This window comes from Nipponia nippon, unplaced genomic scaffold (genome assembly GCF_047370975.1).
Source record: "Nipponia nippon isolate SJK-2023a ecotype South Korea unplaced genomic scaffold, ASM4737097v1 scaffold_29, whole genome shotgun sequence".
Classification (NCBI taxonomy): Eukaryota; Metazoa; Chordata; class Aves; order Pelecaniformes; family Threskiornithidae; genus Nipponia; species Nipponia nippon.
Genome location: NW_028262346.1, coordinates 4,301,242 through 4,318,772, shown reverse-complemented (window position 1 = coordinate 4,318,772; position 17,531 = coordinate 4,301,242). Strand labels below are relative to the sequence as shown.

The following is a 17,531-nucleotide window of genomic DNA, read 5'->3' as shown; positions in this document are numbered from 1 at the left end:
ACTCTATTGCAACAAACACCTCTCTATGTTCAATGTCAGCCATGTAATTACTTGCATGTTAGCTAAACAGCAAGCCCTTGACTTTAATGTACAAAAAGTTTTTCCACATTTTATATGTATTTCTGTCTAAGTTTGGGTAGCTGGACTACTAAATCCATACAGAATTACCAGACATGGTTTCAATCAATAATCACACAGTGGAAAATCAAGCTCATTAATCATGTCATGAAATCACAGACAATCACCACTTTGTAATTAGTGCTGTTCTGTATTGGTAGGTCAGTGCATTTGGTAAGTAGATCCTGGTGCTGTGGGTTGAGTGAGTAAATTGTGCATATTTATTTATAAGGCATATACATGTATATGCTAATATACAGCTTTGTTTTAGATCTCTCTCTGTGGTTAGGGTCAAAGTCAGGTTAATTTGTAGCAAACGGGCCTCCAACAATCAGGCTGCTCTTAGGTCTGGATCCTTGAATCTTTTGCTCTTTTTCAATACTAATGGCTAGCAACCACTTGTTCCTGTTTATCAAAGCCAAAGGAATTTTTAGCTGCTTTGTACATCTGGTTAAGAAAGAGTTTCAGCAAGGAAAAATGAATTTTTCCATTTGTATTTTCTGTTTCGCTCCCTTCTATGAAATCATAAAAAGTAGGGGGAAGAATAACTGCTTTCTAACCTTAGACATAGTCTAAGACAAGATATAGAAATTGTGGATGGCCCTGTGATGTCATTTAGGACCTTTAAATTATAATAGATGATTCCGCCGATTTAAAAGAAGCTAAGAAGATTTTCATCCACTTACAGTTTTAACCATGAAATCCTGACTGGGGATATACATGTTTGAAATTATTTCTTGGTTTAAAGGTTACTGTAAAAGTTTCATTCCATAATTTTCTATAGACTCCTATTGGCTTTATTTTTTATAAAAACTATTTGGACAGTTGACACTTTTCAGAATAGTTTGCACTTAGCCGTCAAAATCTCTTTTAAAAAAAAGAGAGAGAAAATGCTTCTCTGTGAAATTCCCATCTGCCACGTGCTCTACTCTGTGAAAGCCAAGATGACTCTATCTCTTCCTGCAAGGCCAGAGAGGATCTCTGTCTCCTGCTGACTTAAGTACAATAAGAAAGTTTTTATACAGTTTTACATAGTCTGCTCTGCAATCACATAGTTACAGTACTGCCTTCTGCTACATGAGAATATGTTGGTTCTGATAAGCTCTTGGTGTCTGCTGCCAAACTGAATGCAGCATGCTTTATTATCAGTTCCAGCCAAGTACACATTTCATCTTTCCAGTTCACTCACCAGCACCTTTTCCTTCAGTTTTGGTTCAGCAGCACCGCAGTTGCCCAGTCTGCCTTGCCACTTTGCATTGAGTTGTGTTTTCTGGCTAATAACTGTCACACCACATCCCAAAGCCTGCCATGAGAATTCAGTCTCCTCCTCCCCTCACCCCCACCCCGGTCCTCTACGTCCCAGGTCACTGATTTCTTAGCTAAAAGGAAACCTCTCTGCAAAGGCCCCGGGTTTGGTATGCCATATGTCTGAATGGTATTTTCATTCACTTGCTGTGTTTTATTGAGAATGATGAATGATTCCTACTTTCCATACCCAAAGATGACTCGTCTGAGGAAAACAAACAAACAAACAAGCAAACAAACAGCAGCAGTAATAAATACAGCAGGGTAGTCGAGTCTTTATTCAAATGTAAGCAAGCTCAGATTTCCTGGGAAGTCTTTGCTAGTACAATAAAAGGACAGGCCCTGCTCCTTACAATTTGCCTTCTAAACCTAAGACAGGAGACAGAGAAAAAAAAAAGAAGATACAGGGTAGAGCATCAGAAAACAACAAATAATGAAAATATCTGTATTGGCACCCCTACATTACTAGTTATCATCAGTTGGCAGGTCACTTTGTTATGAGCTGCATAAGCACAGGATTTGGGGCAAGGAAGGGAGGAGAGTTACTTGCCAGAAAGGTAAGACGACTTTTCACCTCTCTTCGGGTGAGGTAAAAGTCTGCTAAACATAAACATCTTAAACTGCTCTAAATTCTTTATGTGAGATTCTATTTACAGCTAATATACTCGGTAGATGCATCTGCCTAATTATTTTTTAGTTTGAAACAGGTGCTTTGGTTCCCTCTGTAGTCAGCTACACTGACAATTTTCTTAATTTTTAGAGGGCTAAAGTTGGGTGAGAAAATCTCACCTGTTTTACAGAGTCAGCCTGGCATAATCTTCAGGAATCTTCAGTGAGTGAGCTGGAGTAATGTTTTCTAAATAGTAGAGCATACTGGCATTATTTTTGACTATTTTTTTAACTTTTTCCCTGTCTATTTTTAAAAGGCCTTAAGGAACTAAAAAATGCTTAGAACTAAGATTAAAAGTTGGTCCCTCAGTCCCAAAATGTAACCAAGAACAACTGCCCCCCGCCTCCTTTCCCAAGTGGCACAGGAGGATTTTCATGATCTAATCCAAAACCAACAGAAACCAGCTTGTCACCACTAAAGCTAATGGAAATGTTGCTTTGCAGCTATATATAAAGATCTGGGCCTCCAGTCATGAGCATTTGCAGTAGGTTTATTGGCCAGTAAAGTGAGCCTGAGGATTTTGTTCCTTCCTGCATCCGTGGGCCCTTTTCATTTTTCAAAGTTATTGGGGCATTAGGTTTAATTGAACGTAGAACTTAATCACCAGGAGCCTCTCAGCCCAGAACACGTGCTGTGCACTCGCAGTTTGATGCATCTGCAACAGCATAAATTTGCAGGGATGATACTTATCAGGGATGAGTGCTCCTTGCTGCTGAGAGAGGCAATTCTCGCACCTCCTTCCATCCTTGTCCCAGTAAATCTGCTCTTAGGACCTCTGAGTGATGACTAGGTGTCCAATTCAGCAAGTCCAGGAAGGGCTTTCTAGGTTCAATAGCACTTTTCTCTTCCGCAGGCAAGTATCCTCATGATACGACAAAAGATTTTTTAAAGGGACTTCGTGTTTTCTCTGTGCCAAAATCAAGCTCAGCTGCAACTACTCTTATTTCCTATTTGGTAAATATCTTGGTTGAGATGACCTGGTATACATTGGACATATGTTCCGCATGAGAAATGTGAGTATCAATAGGAAAAATAAGAAAATCCCACCCACCAACAAGGTGCAAATACAAAGCTCTGCTTCGGAGGTCCCTCTCTAAGGCATCACTCTCTTTTTTCTCTGTGGTTCAGTGATTTATGGATAGGCTGGTCAGCACCCTGCATGAGGCAGCAAGGAGGGGAGATGGAGCCAAGATCTCACCTTTCTTCTTCATACCCTGTAGAAGAGTATGAGAGAGCTATGACATGTCTTCTCTCTCTTTCATGGGCAGATAATCTATGCTGCAACCCAACCCATAGAGAATGAATCACCCAGGTGGATACCGATACACACAGAGGCTAGTTAGAGAAATTCCCTCTCCTGTCATTACCCTTTTCCAAGGATACTGGAACAAATAATAAATTTATACAAAACTGCCATCTATCTGCAAGATGCCAATAAATGGAGCAGGAACATACCATTGCACATCACAATAAAAATAAATACAACTCAATATGCAATATATCAGAAGAGATAATTACACATATCCCCCAAGGAAAGCAGAATTTAGCAAAAAAACTATTTGATACTATTCATAGCATTGCTTGGTGGGCTCTGTGAAATAGCCATAAATCCTCTGTTTGCCTGTGTCCTGGTTTCAGCTGGGATAGCGTTGATTTTTCTTCCTAGTAGCTGGTATAGGGCTGCGTTTTGGATTTAGGATGAGAATAATGCTGAGAACACGCTGATGTTTTAGTTGTTGCTAAGTAGTGCTTGCACTAGTCAAGGACTTTTCAGCTTCCCATGCTTGGCCCGGTGTACAAGAAGCTGGGAGGGGGGCACAGCCAGGACAGCTGACCCAGACTGGCCAAAGGGCTATTCCTTACCGTATGATGTCATGCTCAGTATATAAACTGGGGAGAGTTGGCCGGGGGGCAGCGATCGCTGCTCGGGGATGTGCTGGGCATTGGTTGGTGGGTGGTGAACCAACTGTATAGTGTATCACTTGCTTTGTATATTATGTTATTAATATTATTATTATTATTGCTATTATTACTATTATTACTATTACTACTATTCTATTTCATTTTACTTCAATTATTAAACTGTTCTTATCTCTACCCACGAGTTTTCTGACTTTCACCCTTCCAATTCTCTCCCCCCATCCCACCGGGAAGGGGGGAGTGAGTGAGCGGCTCTGTGGTACTTGGTTGCTGGCTGGGGTTAAACCATGACAGTCCTTTTTGGTGCCCAACGTGGGGCCCAAAGGGTTTGAGATAATAACAGATTAACCAGAGTGTATTAAGGAATTTGTATCTGTCAACAGTTACTGGTCATAATACTGATTCATCTGTTCTCGGTATTAGTCTACCTGATCTGCACCATGTTCTTGTTTTTGCAGTACGTGTTAAAGATTGGTGTTGGGTTTTGCAGTTTGCTGTGCTCTGCAGTGATTAGTGATGTTTTGCCTGGGAGACTGGTTATTAAAACACTGACCTTGAGCGCTATCTGGTATTTGGGTTCTGTAGTGAAGCCGTTACTGTACTTCGGGTACCACCTCATGGAGACAATTAGCAATTATACCTCTTCCTCTGAGAGGTATTTTATGGAGGAAATAATACAGAATGGCACCTTTGTTGCTTTCTTCTATGATGTTTCCTCCTTCATTACAACAACTTTTCAGTATCTTGAACATCCTTGGGTAGTTAAGATATATCTATTGGTAGTTCTTGGGAATATTGTTTCAGTTTTGCCTAAGGTTAATAAGCAGTTTAAGAATATCATCCAGAGATCTGCTCCAAGGCTGGATAGTTATGAGTGGCAGGGTGTGTGGGAGAGTATGGGCAAGTACCTAGGACAGTGGGCCCCTCCAGTGTTTTGGAACTTCACCCCCGAACAAGTGCAGAATCCTGAAAAACTAGTACAGTATTTGGAAAAAGTATGTTGTCACCCTGGCAACTCCAGAGAGACACAGATCCCTGCAACGTGCTGGGGCCTGGCCCATGCCTACCGAGCCCTATTAAACACTATTCAGAACCCTCAAGGGGAAGAGAAGGTCTCTGGATCTGACAAAAAAATGACGGCCCCCATGGCTGCGCCAGCCCCCGTGGCTGCACCGGCCCCTGCCACAGGCACTGAGGCTGCGCCAGCCCCCGCACTGGTCCCCGTGGCTGTGCCAGCCCCTGCGCCAGCCCCTGCGGCTGTGCCAGCCCCTGCCACAGGCACTGCGGCTGCACCAGCCCCCACGACAGGCACTGCGGCTGATCCAGAGAACCAACCTGTGCCAGTATCAGTTGCCCCTATACAGAAGAAAAAATACACAAGGAAATCAGCTCGTTTAGTAAGGGCTGATGATGAGCTAGGGCCATCAAGAGAACAGGAGGAGGAAGAGGCAGAATCCATAAATGAGATGGTAACCACCCGATCCCTGTCCCTGAGTGAGCTGCGAGATATGCGAAAAGATTCTGGTCGTCATCCAGGCAAGCACATCATCACCTGGCTGCTCCGATGCTGGGATAACAGGGCCAGTAGCCTGGAATTAGAGGGTAGGGAAGCCAAGCAGCTGGGATCCCTTTCTAGGGAAGGGGGCATTGACAAAGCGATTGGAAAAGGGGCAAAAGTCCTCAGCCTCTGGAGGTGACTTCTGGCAGCTGTGAAGGAAAGGTATCCTTTCAAGGAAGATTTTTTATGTCAGCCAGGCAAGTGGACCACCATGGAGAGAGGTATCCAGTACCTGAGGGAATTAGCCGTGCTGGAGGTGATTTATAATGACCTGGACAATGAGCAGTTATCCAAAGATCCAGATGAAGTCCAGTGCACACGACCCATGTGGCGGAAGTTTGTATGGAGCACACCATCATCGCACGCAAATTCATTGGCAATATTAACAGTGGGTGAAATGGCTAGCCAACTCCGACAGTACAAAGAAAGTCTCTCTTCCTCCCTACGGGCCTGTGTCTCGGCTGTGGAGAAACTGTCCCAGAAGGTCCAGCAACTCAAAGAGGATATATCCTACTCCTCACCTGTACGGACCAGTATCTCAGCCATTAGGAGTCAGCGTCCCTCTGCTCAAGAGAGAAGATATAGTGGATACACACCATGGGGCACCCTGTGGTTTTATCTGCGTGACCACGGAGAGCACATGAGGAAGTGGGATGGAAAATCTACCTTGACCCTAGAGGCACGGGTACGTGAGTTGCAAGGAAAAACAACTACAAAAGGGGGTTCTCCCAGGAGAGTTGCAGCTCCAGTTTCCAGCGAGCAGTTCCCCAGACAGGGTAGAAGGGCTGATTCTGTTTCCGATCCTAATAAAGGGATTTTTCACTCGCATTTACAAGAAGTGAGTAACGAATGCTATGACCTGGGCTAGAGGGGCCCTGCCTCCAGCCAGGTGGAGGAAAGGGACAATCGGGTGTACTGGACTGTGTGGATTCGATGGCCTGGCACATCAGCCCCACAGGAGTATAAGGCTTTAGTAGACATCGGTGCACAGTGTACCCTCATGGCGTCAAGCTATGAAGGGGCAGAACCCATCTGTATTTCTGGAGTGACAGGGGGATCCCAACAGCTGACTGTATTGGAGGCTGAAGTGAGCCTAACAGGGAAGGAGTGGCAGAAGCACCCCATTGTGACTGGCCCAGAGGCTCCGTGCATCCTTGGCATAGACTACCTCAGGAGAGGGTATTTCAAGGACCCAAAAGGGTACTGGTGGGCTTTTGGCATAGCTGCCTTGGAGATGGAGGAAATTAAACAGCTGTCTACCCTGCCTGGTCTCTCAAAGGACCCATCCATTGTGGGGTTGCTGAGGGTCAGAGAACAACAGGTACCAATTGCTACCACAGCAGTGCACTGGCGGCAATATTGCACCAACCGAGACTCCCTGATTCCCATCCATAAGGTGATTTGTCGACTGGAGAGCCAAGGAGTGATCAGCAAGACTCACTCACCTTTTAACAGTCCCATATGGCCAGTGTGAAAGTCTAATGGAGAGTGGAGACTAACAGTAGACTATCGGGGCCTGAACGAAGTCACGCCGCCACTCAGCGCTGCCGTGCCGGACCTGTTAGAACTTCAATATGAACTGGAGTCAAAGGCAGCCAAGTGGTATGCCACCATTGACATCGCTAATGCGTTTTTCTCAATCCCTTTGGCAGCAGAGTGCAAGCCACAGTTTGCTTTCATTTGGAGGGGCGTCCAGTACACCTGGAATCGACTGCCCCAGGGGTGGAAACACAGCCCCACCATTTGCCATGGACTGATCCAGACTGCATTGGAACAGGGTGGGGCTCCAGAACACCTGCAATACATTGATGACATCATCGTGTGGGGCAACACAGCAGCAGAAGTATTTGAGAAAGGGAAGGAAATAGTCCAAATCCTTCTGGAAGCTGGCTTTGCCATAAAACAAAGGAAGGTCAAGGGACCTGCACAGGAGATCCAGTTTTTAGGAATAAAATGGCAAGATGGATGTCGTCAGATCCCAATGGATGTAATCAACAAAATCACAGCCATGTCTCCACCAACCAGAAAAAAGGAAACACAAGCTTTCTTGGGCGTTGTGGGTTTTTGGAGAATGCATATTCCAAATTACAGTCTGATCGTAAGCCCTCTCTATCAAGTGACCTGGAAAAATAATGATTTCAAATGGGGCCCTGAGGAACGACAAGCCTTTGAACAAATTAAACAGGAGATAGTTCATACAGTCGCCCTTGGGCCAGTCCGGGCAGGACAAGATATAAAAAATGTGCTCTACTGTAGTAAAGATAAGGGCTGGCGACCGGAAGATCACGCGCTGTACGGAAAGAGTTAAGGGTCGACCCTCCCTTGCCTCCGCCCCTTATAACATGACACGCCTACTGCTGGGAGTATAAAGGTAAACTACTGCGCAATAAACGTTGAAGCTGAACACCCACACTGTGTGTGCTGACTGTTCCTTCCCCAGCCCGGGTCGGCTGGAGATCCGCCGGTATAACCTTGATATGTAACGAACGCTACATAGTGGTGACCCCGATGTGATCAGCTGCAGGCAGCAGCGATGGAGCTCGCGGAACTCGTAAAGGTACTAAAGTCGGTAGCGACGGAGGTGGGCGAGGATAGGGCGATAAGGAAAAGGCCCATGGGCGACTGCATCCAATGGATGCTACGCCGGGGAGTGCTCGGCGCTCCCACAGAAGTTTTTGGACACCTCATATTGGGGGAAAATACACAACGAGCTGACAGAAGCGATCATAAGCAATGTTGGAGGAGCCAGTGACCGGCTTCGCGCCTGGGGAACAGTAGAAAGGGTGCTCAAGAAGGGGTTTGCTGCAAAGCGGTGCTGGCTTGCCGCACGTAGCGCGCTGATGGGGCATGAAGTTCCTGGGAACGAAAAGCCAACGGGTTTAGTCTCGGAGGGGACACAGGCTGGCTGGGAGGGAGCACAGCCGGGGGGGCTGACCCAGACTGGCCAAAGGGCTATTCCATACCATATGACATCATGCTCAGCATATAAAGCTGGGGGAAGAAGAAGGAAGGGGGGGACGTTTGGAGTGATGGTGTTTGTCTTCCGAAGTAACCGTTACGCGTGATGGAGCCCTGCTTTCCTGAGGATGGCTGAACACCTGCTTGCCTATGGGAAGTAGTGAATGAATTCCTTGCTTTGCTTTGCTTGCACGCGCGGCTTTTGCTTTACCCATTAAACTGTTCTTATCTCAACCCACGAGTTTTCTTCCTTTTACCCTTCCGATTCTCTCCCCCGTCCCACCAAGGGGGAGTGAGCGAGCGGCTGTGTGGTGCTTAGTTGCTAGCTGGGGTTAAACCATGACAGTTTTTTTTGGAGCCCAACATAGGGTACAAAGGGTTCGAGATAACGACAGATTTAATTGGAATGTGCTAGATCGAAGTTATAGCTGGTATTGCTGTTTAGCTATTAATCGGCAGGTTTCTGTGCTTGCCACGGGGCTTGCTTGCCTTACTGTATATTAGAGTCTAATGCTCGTTAGTGGCTGCTTTTTGCTTTCGCTGCTTGCTGTACTGCTGAACTGCTTATCATCTTACTCCGCTGTGCCTGGGAACGTTTTGATAACAGCAATGGCTATGTGCCTGGGCTGGCAGATGGCCAGGGCATCTCTGCTGTTTTTCTGTACTGCTGTACTGGACAGGCTGGAACTCCAGTGTGAACTCGAGTTGAAGGGGTGGCCTGTGGGGCACAGACGGGGCCGTTGTTACTGGGGGCTGAGCCAACAGAGGAAGGGGAGGCGCAGGGAGGCTATGGCGCAGCGGGAACAAAGGAGTCAGGAAAGGTGTTCCCGTTACGAGTGGGGAGTCTAGAGCAGCCGCCCATGGAACCTTCGGCACCTTCTGCACCGGCGGATCCACCACCTCCTCAATACCCCTGGGGTGAGTTGCAACAATGTGTGGAAAGGGAGCTGACTGATAGGTTGCTGGATTGGGTCCTGGGGGCCGATGTGGGATCCCAGCGGTATCGCGAACTGCGTGAAGGAAGATGGCAGGAAGGAGAAAAGGAGGGCAAGACACCATCACCTTCTGAGGACGCCCCGTTGCATTCCAGTGATCGACGGGTGCTGGACACACAGAGAGCGGAGTGCAGGAAAGGATCTGAGGAACAAGGAGAACCGGCGTCACAGGTGAGAACATCTAGGGGGGGGGTGGTAGGGCTCCCCCGGCACTGCCAGTGATACCTGAGCCACCAGAGGGACCCCCTACGCCTTGGGCAGTGGGAAAGCGAACTGGTATTCCCTCACAGTGGAGGGAGCCTGTACACGATTACCCCATGAGCTCTGATAGCAGTGAGGACGAAGGGGGCGACGAGGGATCCTCGATTGTTGCTTATCCTGTGTGTTCCAAAGGTCCCCTCTGGGAAGCAGGGGTAAACCCTCGAGGGTTGCAGCCCAACCAAATATAGCAGTCTGACGTTACGATTTATGAACCCTTTAATCCACTTATTTTACATTGGCAGGACTGTATGGCACAACTTGGCATTCCACAAAACATTAAAACAGATAATGGAGCGGCATATGTCAGCAAGAAGACAAAGGACTTTTGCGCGCGCTGGGATATTCAGTTGAGTCATGGCATTCCCTACAACAGTACGGGCCAAAGTATTGTAGAACGCGCGCATCGCACATTAAAAGAGTTACTCGACCGACTTAGGGAGGGGGAAAAGATAAGCCCAGGAACAGGGGTTCCCCCTCCCCTTGACCCTCCCTTATTTTGGGCACAGCGTCTGTTGACAATGACACTAATTACCTTAAATCATACCATTCGAGGGAACACCTATAAAACCCAGACTGCAACCCAGGCACATTTCCGGCTCGATGAGAACGAAGGGCCTTACCCTTTGGTTCAAGTACGGGACCTGCAAACCCGTGAATGGAGGGGCCCTTATTCCCTCCATTGTCTGGGACGTGGGTATGCGTGTGTGCAAACCGAGAAAGGGACGCTAGAATGGGTACCCAGTCGAAATATTCAACCGTATAGACATTAATCAATCTATTGAGTCTTATCTTGACAGGTTACCATTTCCCTATGCATCCTGATGATGTGGGGGAGTAATGAGGGAGCCGCGACGAACTACTGGCTGGATTGGGCAAAATCCATGAACGTAACGGATGCGTGTCTGTATATGCCGGCTATTGGACAAGCCTCTACCTGTCTATTGTTCACCCCCTACTTCACTAGCGATAAGGAGGACAGTTGCTGCCACAAGTCAAACCAGAGCTCCACTATCCCAGGCTTACAAAACTGGAATGTTAATAACGTCATAATTGGCAACGATACATTGAATATTTCTAAGAGCCACACCAATGCGCTTGACCAACTATCTGATGCAATACAAGTAAACTCCCTTAATTTAGGAGCTATAGCTAACATAGGCAACTGGTTTACCAATATTCCCAAACCTTTAAAAACCGGGCTCATAATCTTATTACTTATTCTTGTCCTTGCTATGCTATTACCCTGTCTATTACGCTTAATTATGCGTTCTATGAGTTGTATATTAAGAAGTCTTACCATATATCGATTATTTTACGCGCAGCTTCCCCAGCGAGATCCAGAGCTACTGGAGCTAAGGGAGGGGGAAATGTAGTAAAGATAAGGGCTGGCGACCGGAAGATCACGCGCTGTACGGAAAGAGTTAAGGGTCGACCCTCCCTTGTCTCCTCCCCTTATAACATGACACGCCTACTGCTGGGGGTATAAAGGTAAACTACTGCGCAATAAACGTTGAAGCTGAACACCCACACTGTGTGTGCTGACTGTTCCTTCCCCAGCCCGGGTCGGCTGGAGATCCGCTGGTATAACCTTGATATGTAACGAACGCTACACTCTACACCGCAGCTGGGGAGAATGGCCCTACCTGGAGCCTCTGGCAGAAAGCACTGGGGGAGACTCGAGGTCGACCCCTAGGGTTTTGGAGTCAGGGATACAGAGGATCCGAGGCTGGCTATACTCCAGCTGAAAAAGAGATATTGGCAGCATATGAAGGGGTTCGAGCTGCTTCAGAAGTGGTTGGTACTGAAGCACAGCTCCTCCTGGCACCCCGACTGCTGGTGCTGGGCTGGATGTTCAAAGGGAGGGTCCCCTCTACACATCATGCAACTGATGCTACATGGAGTAAGTGGGTTGCACTCATCACACAACGGGCTCAAATAGGAAACCCCAGTCGCCCAGGAATCTTGGAAGTGATCATGGAGTGGCCAGAAAGCAAAGATTTCAGAATATCACCAGAGGAGGAGGTGACGCGTGCTGAAGAGGCCCCACTGTATAATAAACTACCAGAAAATGAGAAGCAATATGCCCTGTTCACTGATGGGTCCTGTCATCTTGTGGGGAAGCATCGGAGGTGGAAAGCTGCTGTATGGAGTCCTGTACGACAAGTTGCAGAAACTGCTGAAGGAGAAGGTGAATCGAGTCAGTTTGCAGAGGTGAAAGCCATCCATCTGGCTTTAGATATTGGTGACCGAGAAAAGTGGCCAATGCTCTCTCTCTATACTGACTCATGGATGGTGGCAAATGCCCTGTGGGGGTGGTTACAGCAATGGAAGCAGAGAAACTGGCAGCACAGAGGTAAACCCATCTGGGCTGCCGCATTGTGGCAAGATATTGCTGCCCGGATAGAGAACCTGGTTGTAAAAGTATGTCACGTAGATGCTCACGTACCCAAGAGTCAGGCCACTGAAGAACATCAAAACAATCGGCAGGTGGATCAGGCTGCTAAGATTGAAGTGGCTCAAGTGGACCTGGACTGGCAACATAAGGGTGAATTATTCCTAGCTTGGTGGGCCCATGACACCTCAGGCCATCAAGGAAGAGATGCAACATATAGATGGGCTCGTGATCGAGGGGCGGATTTGACCATGGACACTATTGCACAGGTTATCCATGAATGTGAAACATGCACTGCAGTCAAGCAAGCCAAGTGGTTCAAGCCTCTCTGGTATGGAGGACGATGGCTGAAATATAAATATGGGGAGGCCTGGCAGATTGATTAGATCACACTCCCACAAACCCGCCAAGGCAAGCGCCATGTGCTTACAATGGTGGAAGCAACCACTGGATGGCTGGAAACATATCCCGTGCCCCATGCCACTGCCTGGAACACTATCCTGGGTCTTGAAAAACAAGTCTTATGGCGACATGGCACCCCAGAAAGAATTGAGTCAGACAACGGGACTCATTTCCGAAACAGCCTCATAGACACCTGGGCCAAAGAGCATGGCATTGAGTGGGTATATCACATCCCCTATCATGCACCAGCCTCTGGGAAAACAGAACGATACAATGGACTGTTAAAGACTACACTGAGAGCGATGGGTGGTGGGACATTCAAACACTGGAATACACATCTAGCAAAGGCCACTTGGTTAGTCAACACTAGGGGATCTGCCAGTTGAGCTGGCTCTGCCCAATCAAAACTTTTACGTACTGTAGAAGGGGATAAAGTCCCTGTAGTGCACATAATAAATATGATGGGGAAGACAGTCTGGGTTACTCCTGCCTTAGGCAAAGGTAAATGCATTCGTGGGATTGCTTTTGCTCAAGGACCTGGATGCACTTGGTGGGTGATGCGGAAGGATGGGGAAGTCTGATGTGTACCTCAAGGGGATTTGGTTTTCGGTGAAAATAGCCAATGAACTGAATTGTATAATGTTAGTTGCTATATAATACTGGATGTCATCACTTCAATGATCACTATGTGCCATATCAACAGTATACAGCAAGAATCACCCAGATTAATGAAGAATGAACTTTGAGGAAACCAAGCAAAGTGCAGTGGTGATGGAACCAAAACTGACTTCAGCGGGCAACAATCCAACACCACACACCATCTCTCCTGCCCTGAAAGACTGTTATGATGGATGAAGCCCAAAGTCATGGACTAAATGAACTCAACAAACGTTTTAGAGGGATAGCCTATAGACTAAGGAAATTATATCTACGTGTGTGTGTATATCTATATCTATCTATACCTATCTCAAAAGACTGGAAAAGTGGTGGTGATTAATTGGAATGTATTGGGAAGTGTAAGACCTGAGCATAGCATGTATGGTATGGATTAAGGGGTGGATATTGTCCTGGTTTCAGCTGGGATAGCGTTGATTTTTCTTCCTAGTAGCTGGTATAGGGCTGTGTTTTGGATTTAGGATGAGAGTAATGTTGATGATAACACGCTGATGTTTTAGTTGTTGCTAAGTAGTGCTTACACTAGTCAAGGACTTTTCAGCTTCCCATGCTCGGCCCGGTGTACAAGAAGCTGGGAGGGGACACAGCCAGGACAGCTGACCCAGACTGGCCAAAGGGCTATTCCATACCGTATGACATCATGCTCAGTATATAAACTGGGGAGAGTTGGCCGGGGGGCAGCAATCGCTGCTCGGGGACGTGCTGGGCATTGGCCGGCAGGTGGTGAGCCAATTGGATAGTGTATCACTTGCTTTGTATATTATTATTATATTTTTATTATTACTATTACTATTACTGTTACTATTACTACTGTTCTATTTCATTTTACTTCAATTATTAAACTGTTCTTATCTCTACCCACGAGTTTTCTGACTTTCACCCTTCCAATTCTCTTCCCCATCCCACTGGAGTGAGGGGAGTGAGTGAGCAGCTGTGTGGTGCTTAGTTGTTGGCTGGGGTTAAACCACAACAGCCTGGTAGATGGAAATAAAGCCAAAGTGATGCATCTGTTAGCCTCAAAATACGTCCAGTGATATTCAGCAAAAATGTGAGATAATTACCCCAAATTCTATATTCACCAGGGAAATTCAGTGCACTCTGTGCTTAGTTTTCAGTGCTTAGTTATGTAGGCTTCCTTGTGCTATCTGCAGCCATTGCTAGTCTGACATGATGAATTGCCTCCTCAGGTCTCAGCAAGGATCATTATTCTCTGAGCAACTCACACAACCGCCATCATTGCACACACAGAGAATGCAAAAGTCAGGAGTACTTGGGAAAAAAAAAGAGAAAGGAAAAAAGAGAAAAAAATCCAACAAGAACTTCAGACTGCTTAGGCTCAACAAGTGACTGAAGTCAAACCGAGCAGATAAACCTCTCCCTGGAGCGGTGCATAGCCACAGATGTAGATGTTTGTTGTTTGTCCTCTTCCCAAGGAGGTAAGGACACATTCCCCCGGTAGGACACAGACCTCCTGCACCAGTGGAGATACATTTCCCATCCACCACAACGGCCACATGCTCAGGGAAGTGAGACTTTTGCGTCGCAGCAGGGTATACAATGGTTGCGATAAAAAGGATAAATCACACTTGCTGGGCCTCTTGGTTTCAAGTGAAATGGCTTCCCTTCCTCAGCCGAGCCAGCTAACAGGCAGTACTGGTGTTCACAGCATGGAGGTGACAAACTCAGAGGAGTGAAAAGGAGAAAAGCCAGTGCGGGCAGGGAGAGATAACACCAGTGTTATTTTTTTTTTTTTTTGTGAAAACTGTTCAGATAGTGTGATAGAATGGTAATGTAAAACCAACAGACAGATAGACAGGCTGATACATTAGAGCAGATTGAATTTTCACTTTTATTTTTCTTAAATATATCAATGGGCTTTAAGGGCTCTAGACCCTTCACCAACTTCGTTGCCCTTCTCTGGACATGCTCCAACACCTCGATGTCCTTCTTGTAGTGAGGGGCCCAAAACCGAACACAGTACTCGAGGTGCAGCCTCACCAGTGCCAAGTACAGGGGCACTATCACCTCCCTGGTCCTGCTGGCCACACTATTCCTGATACAGGCCAGGATGCCATTGGCCCTCTTGGCCACCTGAGCACACTGCTGGCTCATGTTCAGCCGGCTGTCAACCATATAAAATAATGAAATATTCCACAAAACATGTCTACAAGGTAATTTATACAGAACCAACACTTGTCGTACTGTTGGTAGTGAGTGATCTATGCTGTTCTGCTGTGCTCCACAACCTCATTAGTTATAGTGGATGTGGGGAGCTCTATGGACAGGTGTTCTGGGACTCTGTGATGGAGAAGAAAGGGACTCGTGCTGACTGCTGTGTAAGGCTATTACAGGGCACATTTTTAAAGTTCCAGTAAAAGTTCCTGTAGAGAATTGTCATCATTAACACACAACCCCGCTTTCAAATGCTGCCCCCAGCCAGGACGCGAAGGGAAATGACCCGTGTCTCATCTCACAAGCCGATCAGCTCCCTGTCTGCTGTGATAGGGAAAGACAAAAACAGAACTATGCATGCTCATGGGATTTGATGGTGTCTTGCTCCCCTTCCCCTTCCAGAAGGGAACTGAATGGGTACAGCCATGCCCCTCTTTAGATTATATCCCTATTTCAGTGTCAACACTAGCCTAAAAATGGCTCACTCCAACGGAATATCTGAGATAAAAGATGCTGCCTCTTTTACAGAAGTATTTCCCCCCTCTTTTCTTTTCCCTCTGTCTGATGTTGAATGGTAAAGGGAGGATATGATAAGCTGAAGACAGTGATGGGGACTCTGTCTGCATGACAGGCACTATTTCACTTCACAAGGGACCATGTACAGCACCAGCTACTACCAACAGGAAAGAGCACGGAAAGTTTTTCCCCTCTGTGGAAGGTCAACATCTGAGCACTAAAAAGGAGATTTCTAAATCTAATTCTAACTTTTCAAATTATTCGCCATTTATTTAGCTCTCCAGACATTGCGCTCACCATCTGCAAAAATGTGCTACTTAAATACCTGTGTACAGTGTCTTGAGATCGAGGACATGGAAATACAGAAATTCTACCAGGAAGAAAGCTTTGATGATGTGGAAATAAAATCAAATCCAAACCACCTTTAAGTTATTATTAGAGAAATTGAGGATTAAATTTAGAGATTATGGAAACATTCCTGAGAATGTGCTTGACTGAACAATTGCCATAAATGAAACCCTTCCTCTCGTCTGTTAGCACTTTGGCAACCAACTTGAAAAAGAAAAATGCAATACTGATCAAAGTACATGTGTAACTAATTACTTGATTTTCCATCCTTCCTCCCCTCTGTGCAGGCATTAATGATGAACATGAAATACAGGAGTGAGAGAAGATCAAAAGAACATTACCTGAATGTGCATGAATCTCGTATACCCCCCCTTTCCTCCCAAGACTCACTTCTCTTTTCAGCTTTTAGATACTATTTCACATCTGTTACTCTTTTTTGTCTGCTTTTGGTTTGACAGGACTGCATTGCACATATTGGGGATGTGACCAATGATTATTTCAGTGTGTCACATTCACTTGATTTTTAGTTATCCAAGCTTGCAAAGTTTTACCACTGAGTTTAAATTTGACTCAAAATGAGGATTAAGTTTTCCGTTAGACTGCAAATCAAGACTTGTATCTCAGTTTGAATCTGGCAGCCTAGTGAGCTTAGGAGATATTGGAATGACTTTCTGATCCTGTGTGGGTTTTTTTCTTCCCTTCATGAGAGCAGAAGAACTCTCATGAGAATATCCGTCTTTATGACAATGCCTCTATCTTTTCCTGGAACACTGTGAAAGAACAGCTTTTCTTGTGGAATTTCAGCTGCTTTCAAACTGTAATCAACAACAATCCACTTCCCCACCAAAACTCCCCACAAAACATACAATAGGAAAAATGGAAGATGGAAGTGGCATCATAACATCAACACAACCAATTTTCCTTGCGATTTTATATGATTCATGACAATTAGTCCTTGTATAGAAAAGATGCAAATTTTCTTCCATGCTAGGAAATTAGTGCATAGCCTTCCATATTCTTCTACCTAAATTAACTTTGGTTCAGATGGCAATCATGGTGAAAAACCATAATTGTGAATTCCTTATAAGAAAGTATAATGTGTTAATATTTGAACTGGAGTGGACTGGAGGAACTTTGTAAAAGCACCAGGTACTATCTCTGCCAGCTATTAACATTCCTTATTCCTCAGAATTTGAAGGTGCAGCACATAACAAGGCAAGTGATAAAAGTTTGATTATAAAT

At 46.0% G+C, this 17,531-nt stretch overlaps 1 protein-coding gene across 4 annotated transcripts; it reads left to right on the top strand.

Annotated features, from left to right (window-relative positions):
- The first annotated feature begins 7,409 nt into the window (after positions 1-7,409).
- On the top strand, positions 7,410-11,313 carry LOC148054951 (uncharacterized). Of its 4 annotated transcripts, none has more exons than XR_015706138.1 (4): positions 7,410-8,127; positions 9,209-9,446; positions 9,619-9,694; positions 10,027-11,313. XR_015706138.1 is itself a non-coding variant. In XM_087763716.1 (4 exons), the coding sequence occupies exons 2-4, from the start codon at positions 9,389-9,391 to the stop codon at positions 10,604-10,606; spliced, it is 435 nt and encodes a 144-aa protein (XP_087619842.1). In that variant the 5' UTR covers positions 7,469-8,127; positions 9,209-9,388; the 3' UTR covers positions 10,607-11,313. The 4 variants fall into 4 exon arrangements, 1 of the variants encoding a protein (XP_087619842.1); XM_087763716.1 differs by having other exon boundaries at positions 7,469-8,127; positions 9,209-9,694; positions 10,027-10,130; positions 10,582-11,313; XR_015706136.1 differs by having other exon boundaries at positions 7,459-8,127; positions 9,366-9,694.
- The last annotated feature ends 6,218 nt before the right edge of the window (positions 11,314-17,531 follow it).